Here is a 10,272-nt window from a genome sequence, read left to right as displayed (position 1 = left end):
TTTTTTTTTCAAGGACGATTCGAGTTTGGCTGAAGCGGGACAGTGGACAGTACTGGCCCAGCATTTACCACACGGTGTCCTGTGAGTATCATTTCCCCGAAAAAATTTAAATCGCATAATTTTTCATCTCAAATATAGCGAGAGCAGGTTTGACGTGAATGACATGGTGAACGTCACCAGTTGCAGCAAGTAAATTAACCAAAATAAAAATAATTAATTCTTACCACACAGTGTTCACCTGCAGATGTATGGTCGCTATGGTAACTCTGTTACCATAGCAACCATATCACCTCTTCATATCTCACATATATTCCCTGGTGTCATCAGTAAGTGTGTATATTTTTAATATGCCTTTGCTCTTTTTGTTTGAGCAGCTTGTCATGTCAAATTCCAACTGGAGCTGTGTTTGAGAGAAATAAATTGAGAAAATTAGGAGTGTTGGAAACAATAGCTCTGAAACTGTTATTTATACAATGTAATAGTATTTATTTGTTTTTGTTTTTATTCATTTTTGTTTTAGTATTTTCGGTTATAATTTAAGTTTTAGAGTTTTTGTCATTTTTATTAGTTGTAATAACAACTAATTAGTATTAGTTGCTTTTTTAAACTTATTTTTATTTCAGCTTTAGTAATTGTAGTAATTCAATTTCAACTTATTTCAGTTAGTTGTGTGGGCAACATTTCTAATTTTCATTTAAGTTTTTCATCTAATATTTGTTATTTTATATTAAACTAAAAGAAAGATAAAAAAAAAAATGTAGGTATTAGTTTTTAAAACTAAAAGGCATTTTTTCGAATGTTTAATTTTTAGTGAAGTTTGTTTTTCATCCAATATTTTATTTTAGCACTAAAAAATAGTTGCAGTTATTAATTTTTAGTTTTTAAAACTAAAAAGGCAACATTTCTCATTTTCATTTAAGTTTTTTTTTTATCTAATATTTAAAAAAATATTTTTAATAATTTAGTTTTTCATCTAAAATGAAAAAATCTGTATTTTTAATAATTTAAATGTTAATCATTTAATAGTAGTTTTATTTGTAGTTAACAATAACAACACTAGTCAGACACAGATGTTGTTTTTGCTGCCGTCAGTAGCACAGATTGACACACTTCACCTTTGCGCAGCAGAAATCTGTGATGAAGTAGGTCAAGTCTTTGTGTTTGTGTCCAGCTCCGGTCTCCTGTGTGTCATATCACCATGAGAGCAGGCAGATCTTCATCGGCCAGGACAATGGGGCTGTTGTGGTGAGTGCCACTGTATCACCCTCCTGAGGGCCAAAGTGCTTCCAAATCTTCAATGTTTTGTCTCTATGTCTCTTGCCTCTTCATACACTTATATATATATTAAATAGTTCACTCAAAAATGAAAATTTTCACATAATTGACTTGCTTTCATGTGATTCCCAACCTTTGTTTTTTTCTGTGAAGCCCAAAATGAGATGTTTAGCAGAATGTTCATGCAGAAATCTTTTCTGCTCACCATGGCTGCATTTATTAGATCAAAAATACAGAAAAAAATTGAATATTGTGAAATATTATTACAATTTAATAAGAACTGTTTTCTATGTGAATATATGTTCAAATGTAATTTATTTCTGTGATCAAAGCTGAATTTTCAGCATCATTACTCCAGTCTTCAGTGTCACATGATCCTTCACAAATCATTCTAATATGCTGCTCAAGAAACATTTCTGATTATTATCAATGTTGAAAACAGCTTCATATTTTTGTGGAAACCGTGATGCTGTACATTTTCATAGGATTCTTTGATGAATAGAAAGTTCAAAAGAACAGCATTTTTTTGAAATAGAAATCTTTTGTCACATTATAAATGTCTTTACTGTCACTTTTGATTAATTTAATGCATCCTTGATGAAAAAAGTATTAATTTCTTTTTTCTTTTTTTTTTATCATACCGACCCTAAACCTTTAAACACTATTTTATTTACAGTAGGATCAATAGAGGGTGTAATATGGTGCATAAATACTAGTACTTTTTTTGTCCTTTTTGTGTCTTGAACGCCTGATCAGTGTATAAAAAATAGCACTGTGAACACTGTCTCATTTTGTGTTTCGCAAAAGGATGAAAGTCATCTGAGTTTGTGACCACATGAGGGTGCGTAAGTGGATAAACTGAGCCATTGTGTCATTTTTCTGTAATGTTCTTTCAGGAGTTCCTCATCTCAGAAGACTTCAACAAAATGAACCATGTCAAAACATACCCAGGTAAAACCAGAGGCTTGTGGCGTCATTTCCATTAGTGTACTAACACACTTTAGACGAGGGGTTGGATTTCCCTTCCAGCAGAGCTGAAGTGTGTTTGTAAGACACATGTGCTCTCTGTCCCCTGGGTGTGTGTGTGTGTGTGTTTCCTTGAGAGAGAAACACACACAGACACACACTCTACTTACTTTGGCCCCACCCGATCACTTGAGGATCATTTGTTCTTTCCCAGCATGCCCTGGGGCTCAGAGTCCCATGTGAGCTCTCACTGGACACACACTCACACACAAGATGATTACGAGTGGATGAGTCAGAGCGGCTCTGGAAAATGTGTCTGGAGAAAACTGTACAATGCCAGGAAAGTGTGTGTGAGAGAGACCATATTCCGACCAATAACTGTAAAATATTGCAGTTTACTTCATGTGTATGAATTAGTTTGCCTTTTGAATTGCATGTGGTATTGTTTCTTTCTGCTATAATGCAGTTATATTGTTAGTTGCCCTGTTGGCACACACACACCATGACATCATCAGATAATGACACCATCTCACAAACATCTCAACGCGGAAAACTCTCTGTCTGAGGACATGAAGCAGATCACAAAAGTGTGTGTTTGTGTGCTGGGTCTTAATGATCCGCATAATGTGCAGAACAACAGAGCGCGCTCGTGTAATACTGTATCCCACAATGCAGTGTGCTCTCCTCCGTCTTCTGTTTCCAGTGTAGCAAATCAGAAGGAAGAATAAAAAAAGAAATACATATTTGGACTGCTGAAGGTTTAGACATTTGAGAATTAATTAAAATGCTGAATTAATTTTTTACAATTAAGCATGCATGCAAATCATTGCTATTTTAGTACTTTTATTCATATTTCCAATTAGCTTTTATTTTTAGGATTCTTTTACATTTTTGTTTTGTTCTGTTTTTTTTAGTAACACTTTGGAATAAGTATACATTAGTTAACATGAACTAACTTATAAAAAATTATTAATCTTAGTTAATATTAATTTTAATATTTACTAATACATTATTAAAATCAGAAATTATTTATTGGACCTGATCTAACATGAACGGTTGTATTTTTTTATTAACTAATATTAATTAGAATTAATAAATACTGTAACTGATGTATTTTGTCATTGTTAGTTAATGTTAGTTAATTCTCTAATTGTTAACTAATGGGACCTTATTGTAAATTTTATAATTTTTTATATTGCTTTTTAGTTTTGATTTATTTATATTTCAGTGTTGGTTTTAGTTCAGTGTAATTTTAATTTGTTTAATTTTAATTTCAGTAATTTTAGTGCTTTAAATTTATTTCAGTTAGTTGCCAAGGCTACATTTCAAATCTCTGTTTAGTTGTATTTTTATTTTTTTTTTTAATCAAAATATTATGTCTTATTTTATATCAGCTTCAATTCAATTAACAAAAATGTTTTAAAATGGTTTTAATTGACGGCGGTAACCCTGGTGCAAATGAGGTCATGTGATAATGTAGCACGCTACTGTTTATCATGCATATTGCATGATAGTTTCACATACTATTAAAAAGAAAACCTAGTATGCAGTATATACTTTTTTATACTTTTGAACGTTGATCTTCAGCGTGTGTGTGTGTGTGTGTGTGTGCAGCTCATCAGGTTTTAATTGACGGCGGTAACCCTGGTGCAAATGAGGTCATGTGATAATGTAGCACGCTACTGTTTATCATGCATATTGCATGATAGTTTCACATACTATTAAAAAGAAAACCTAGTATGCAGTATATAATTTTTTATACTTTTGAACGTTGATCTTCAGCGTGTGTGTGTGTGTGTGTGCAGCTCATCAGAACCGTGTGTCAGACCTCATCTTCTCTCTGGAGAGTCAATGGGTGATCAGTACAGGTCATGATAAAAGTATCAGCTGGATGAGCACTCAGAGCGGCTCTATGCTGGGACGCCACAGCTTCGGCTCATGGGCTTCCTGTTTACAGTATCCTTCAATTCAGTCTCTCTCTGAGAATTATTTGAAAGCATTTTTACATTTTATTTATGCTTCTGTTGCTTTGTGCAGGTAGTGTAACTGAAAATGAAGTCGAATGTACAGTTCAGCTCATGAATATCTAGTTCCTGAATGTCTTTTAAACATGTGATACCAATAATCTTGTCAAATCTGATTAAATAGCAGATTCATTATGCATTTTAATGGACTGGCAAATAATTCTGTGTTATAAACTGTCAAAAGTTTTTTGTTATTATTTCTTGACTACACATAGATATGATAAGGATACCCAGCATGCCTTTGTGGGAGATTGTTCAGGTCAGATCACTCTGCTGAAACTGGACGAACAGACGTGTTCTGTCATTACTACACTAAAGGGACATGAAGGTAAGACAGCATACACGTTTACTATTTATCTGTGCTATCATACTATTCACGTTACTCTATGTATATAAAGCCTCATTGGAAAGCTGAAATTTTTTACAATACACATTGTTTTAAAGTAGCTTCACAGAAATACATAATGTTAATGTTTATAGTACCTTAATGCCTTATAGGTCAGATTTAGCTCACTTTTGACCACAGTTTTAGCTCTAAACTAGAGCTTGCTTTTACTTAACATGTACACGAATATATCTGAATGTCTTTTGAGATTGTCTTCACAGTTTTATGAAAGAAAAGCAACTGATTTCATACCTGTCTGCCCGTCTCTCTCTGTCTGTAGGTAGTGTTGGTGCGCTATACTGGGATCCGGTTCAGAAGTGGCTGTTTTCCGGAGCGTCTGATCACAGTGTGATCATGTGGGACATTGGTGGCAGGCAGGGACGCACATTACTACTGCAGGGACACCAGTGAGAACACACACACACACACACACACACTGCCATGAGCCACTGCCACATGTGCTACCACGCTGTAAATGGAATAGAAACCTAAGACAGAGAACTATTTTTCTATTTTCAGTTCCGTTTCTTTTCTTTAAAAAAAATTCTGAAAGTGAATGATTTTCATGACATTCTGTTTCATTAATGGTCATTGAGCATGTGTGTTGTTCCAAAATATACCGGTTCTGACATGTCTCAGCCCACACAATCGAAAGTAGCAATTTAAGAGATAACACACACTCAACCGGTCCTTATCACAAAATAAAATCACTTGATGCAAGTGATTTTGATACAAGACCCTTATGGGGTTCATTTTGCAATAATGACCGTTTAACTGCACATTTATCTTCTTATTTCATAGATGCTTACCAAATAAGTAAATAATTGAACATGAAGGATTGATTTGAGTTTGAATTATTCTATTATTTGAGATTAAAGAGACTGCAGAGTGACGTAAATGTTTGGGGTCATTTAATAAATAATACTTTTATTCAGCCAAGATGCATTAATTTAATCAAACGTGAAGATATTTGTAATGTTACAAAAGATTTCCATTTCAAATAAATGCTGTTCTTTTGAACCTTCTATTCATAAAAGAATTCTAAAAAATAAAATGTATCAAATTCTCCACAAAAGTATGAAGCAGCACAACTGTTTTCAACACTGATAATAATCAGAAATGTTTCTTGAGCAGCAAATCAGCATATTAGAATGATTTCTGAAAGATCATGTGACACTGAAGACTGGAGTAATGATGCTGAAAATTCAGCTTTGATCACAGGAATAAATTACATTTTACAATATATTCAAATAAAAACAGCTATTTAAAACTGTAATAATATTTCGCAATATTACTGTTTTTACTGCATCCAATAAATGCAGCATTAGTGAGCATAAGAGACTTTATTCAAAAACATTAAAAACATCTTTCGACCCCAAACTTTTGCATATATAGGGTGTATATATATATGACAGTCAGTCATTCTCTCTTTGTCAGTGAGAAGGTCCAGGCGCTGCGGTATCTGCCGTTGACCCATCAGCTGGTGTCCTGCTCTTCCGATGGAGGAATAACAGTGTGGAACATGGAGACATCACGAGAAGAGGTGCTAAATAATTATAAATTCTTTATTAATACTAATGTAGTACAAGCTCAGATAGACTTGCTGGTCAAAGAGGAAGTTGTCTCTCACACGCACTCCAATATTAGAGCGTATGATTGAACGAGTCCATGGCCAAATTGTCTAATCATGAAGCAGTGACGAACTTTCTTGCCGTCGCCATGGCAACTTCTGCGTCAGTCATCAAAGTCACATCCATCTCTATGGTGACCGGAAAGCTACTCGTTCTCGAAATTTCATGGAGATGTACGTTATCTCTCTCTCTCTGTAACTCTTTCTTTCAGGCTCCACAGTGGCTGGACAGCGATTCCTGTCAGAAATGCGGACAGCCATTTTTTTGGAATATAAAGCAGATGTGGGACACTAAGACCTTGGGGCTCCGACAGGTACTGAGTGCAACAGTACGGTTAAAAACATAAAGATCCGAATTGGTTCGACATCACGTCTTCATAAACATTTTTAATGATATTTTGGTCTTATTTTAGCCCGTTACGCATCTGCACTTTTAAGTTGTCTTAAAGGAATAGTTCACCCAAAAATTAAAATTTGCTGAAAATGAACTCATCATCAGGCCATCCAAGATGTAGATTAGTTTGTTTCTTCATCAGATTTGGAGAAATGCAGCATAACGTCACTTGCTCAGCAATGGATGCTCTGCAGTGAATGGGTGCCGTCAGAATGAGAGTCCAAACAGCTGATAAAAACATCACAATAATCCACACCACTCCAGTCCATCAGTTAACATCTTGTGAAGTGAAAAACTGAGCGTTTGTAGGAAACAAATGCATTAAGACATTTTAACTTTAAACCTTCACTTCTGTCCAAAATACAAGTCCATAATCCGTAATAACACTTCCTCCAGTGAAAAGTCCATCTCCTGTTGTCTCTCACATCAAAATCCACCAACATATTTGTTTAAGGCTGTTTTGAACTATTTTTGCTCGTAAACAGTGCTTGATCTGTGCAGATTTCTCTATTGATTCAGACGAGATTGCTTTTTCACTGGAGAAAGCATCATTATGAATAGAGGACTCGTGTTTTAGCCAGAAGTTAAGTTTAAGTTTGCAGTTAAAAATGTCATAACAATGGATTTGTTTCTTACAAACACACATCTTTTGGCTTAATGAGTTAACTGATGGACTGGAGTGGTGTGGATTACTTGTGGATTACTGTGATGTTTTTATCAGCTGTTTGGACTCTCATTCTGACGGCACCCATTCACTGCAGAGGATCCATTTCTGAGCAAGTGATGCAATGCTACATTTCTCCAAATCTGATGAAGAAACAAACTCATCTACATCTAGGATGAGTACATTTTCAAAAGATTTTTGGGGGAAATATTCTTTTAAGGAAGCATCTCATGATGTGCTGCCCATGTCATTTCCTGTCCTCAGCATCACTGCAGGAAGTGTGGTAAGGCGATCTGTGGGAAGTGTAGTTCTAAACGCTCCACATACCCCATCATGGGCTTTGAGTTCCAGGTGCGAATGTGTGACGACTGCTACGACACAATCAAAGAGGAAGAGTGAGTTCTTTTGCCTCTTCTGTTTGGTTCTGTGTTAATACATCAGATGATTTTTCTTATTCTTGTGTATTTGCATTTGCGTGTTGCAGTCGGACTCCTCTGGCTACGTTTCATGAAGGGAAACACAACGTCGCTCACATGGACATGGACCCGAGCCGAGGACTGATGGTCACCTGTGGGAGTGATCGAGTTGTTAAGGTCTTGATCTCTTATGTTCTTGTATTTTAGTGACTGTAAATAGCATATCATCATACAATTTGTGTTATTTCTGCAGTATGCAGTGTCTGTACTAACACAGTATGTGCATTGTTATATGCATAGATTATTTCGATTATTTACTACATTTGTCACACTGTTCAGTATATGAACAGATCACACTGCATGGAACATCATATCCTACAATTCACTGCAATTAACATTTTTCACAATGAAAGAAATAATATCAGCCATGATTTTTGATATCTCTCCTCCCTGACTTGACATTAAAAATGGAAAAAAAGAAAATAATAATAATAAATAAAACAAGCTTTATATTTCAAATGTGATTATAATGAAAAAACATTATTGTTTTCAGTAAAAATGTTCAAATCAAAATTCAACTCAAATTAAAATGACAAATTTTGCCATGGCAACTAACTGAAAAAAACAACAACCTCAGTTTAATTTGAGTACTGAAATTACTAAAGGTAAAATTTAAATATTGATTAATTTAAGCTATGTAGATGTATTTAAAAAAAATAAAAAATGACAAAAGCACAACAAAATTACTACAAGTTAGACTAAAATTTAATTGTAAACTGAAAATATAAAAAAATATCTATTAATAAATACTATAATATATAAATAGTACTAAAATAACACTGCTAGTAAGACATAATAGTGAAACATTAATATTAGACAAAAAACTGAAATGAAAATTAGAAATGTTGCCATGGCAACTAACTGAAATAAGTTCAAGCTGAAGTACTAAAACTGAAATGAAACTGCATAAAGCTGTTTAGATGTATTTAAAAATAATAGTAAATAAATAATAAAAATGACAAAAGCACACAATAAAATTACTCAAATTAAAGGGAAAATTGCAAATATAAAAAAGGTCATTCAGAATATTATTAAATACTATAATCGATTATGAATAATACTAAAATAATACTTCTAGTGTGTCTCAGAGTATACTGTGCCGTATGCAGTAAGCTATTCATATTACCTTTAGCATGAAACAGATGCAGAACAAATTTGTTAATAAACTCAAAATGAATTCATTTATTCATGATTTCACATTTGTTCTGATTGTGAAGAGTGAAGTCTTCTCAGTGCTGATGGTCTGATTGGTCTTTGTGCAGATCTGGGACATGACGCAGGTGGTGGGCAGCAGTGTAGCGGCGGGATTCTCTCCTCGCTGATTGGCTGTTTCTGAAGGCACTGCCCACACTCCGCCAACAGAGATCATGGAAACGCTCACCTACCTGTCTAACTCTCTCGTCCTTCAGCTGTGGAGTCTGCGCAAAACGGACACTTCAACACGGTTTATGTGAATATGTGTGTTGTTGGGATGCTCCTTGATTTTATGAATCAGACGTTCATGTCTCTTATGAGGTATGATGACCTGGATTTGAGCAAACATGAACTCAATGTACTTCTGAAAGCACAATATTTGCGCTCTTTCTGTGTGTATATGGCGCTTTGTCACAGACTGAAGGTTTCTGACTTTTTGTATTTCCTCTATCCAGAAGTACCACTCAAACACAGGAAGTATTCCTTCATCACATCCTGTTTCTTCTTCAGCCATCTTTCTTGTTTATCCATTTTACCCTTTTTGAATTTCAATGCTACTGCTGGTCATAGTAACCAGCACTCGTGTTACCATGGAATCATAGTAAAAGTGGAACATTCCTGTACAAACTTGTCGTTTTCCCTCTAAAAATGTCTCTGCAACCCCAACAGTGAAGTGAAGATAGAGTTCAATCTAAGAGACGGACAGGTTCAGGTCAGATAGGTGAGGGACATTAAGTGTAGCATAAAATCCATGGAGCATAGTTAATACAGTAGGGTTCAGTTGTAAAACACTGTTTATAGCACTAATTATCGGTTCTCTGTGATTTAGGGACAAATTATAGTATGGAGGCTTGTTTCCGCCATGGGATAAAAAAAATTTCAAAAAGCAATTGCAACTTTTTATCTCACGATTCTGACTTTTTTCTTGCAATTGTGAGTTTATGAATTCTGTTTTTGTTTCTGACCTAACATAAAAAATGGTGATTGTAACATTTTATCTCACAATTCTGATTTTTTTTTTTGCGCAAATTCCAAGTTATAAACACGTAATTGCTCATTTACACATTGCAATTCTGACTTTTTTCCCAAAATTCTGAGTTTGCATTAATTCTGACTTTTTTCTGAATTCTAAATTTACATCTCACAATTCTGTTTTTTTTCCCCTCGCCATTGAATAAAAATGGTAATTGCGACTTTTTAATCTCACAATTGTGTGTGTATATATATATATATATATATATATATATATATATATATATGTATA

The 10,272-nt window shown here is 34.4% G+C and overlaps 1 protein-coding gene across 1 annotated transcript in view; it reads left to right on the top strand.

Moving 5' to 3' along the window:
• The window catches only part of LOC107670138 (WD repeat and FYVE domain-containing protein 1-like), a 12,500-nt gene extending 2,444 nt beyond the window's left edge, over nt 1-10,056 (top strand). The window contains exons 2-12 of the mRNA XM_016462652.1: nt 14-81; nt 1,172-1,245; nt 2,172-2,226; nt 4,047-4,197; nt 4,481-4,593; nt 4,931-5,057; nt 6,088-6,193; nt 6,493-6,594; nt 7,603-7,733; nt 7,823-7,931; nt 9,077-10,056. Coding sequence (XP_016318138.1) covers nt 14-81; nt 1,172-1,245; nt 2,172-2,226; nt 4,047-4,197; nt 4,481-4,593; nt 4,931-5,057; nt 6,088-6,193; nt 6,493-6,594; nt 7,603-7,733; nt 7,823-7,931; nt 9,077-9,136 — 1,096 coding nt within the window. The 3' untranslated portion in view covers nt 9,137-10,056. The remainder of the gene's footprint in view (nt 1-13; nt 82-1,171; nt 1,246-2,171; nt 2,227-4,046; nt 4,198-4,480; nt 4,594-4,930; nt 5,058-6,087; nt 6,194-6,492; nt 6,595-7,602; nt 7,734-7,822; nt 7,932-9,076) is intronic.
• The last annotated feature ends 216 nt before the right edge of the window (nt 10,057-10,272 follow it).

This window comes from Sinocyclocheilus anshuiensis, unplaced genomic scaffold (genome assembly GCF_001515605.1).
Source record: "Sinocyclocheilus anshuiensis isolate Anshui unplaced genomic scaffold, SAMN03320099.WGS_v1.1 scaffold48, whole genome shotgun sequence".
Taxonomy (NCBI): Eukaryota; Metazoa; Chordata; class Actinopteri; order Cypriniformes; family Cyprinidae; genus Sinocyclocheilus; species Sinocyclocheilus anshuiensis.
The sequence above is the reverse complement of the archived record's forward strand: the minus strand, read 5'-3'. Positions and strand labels throughout refer to the sequence as shown.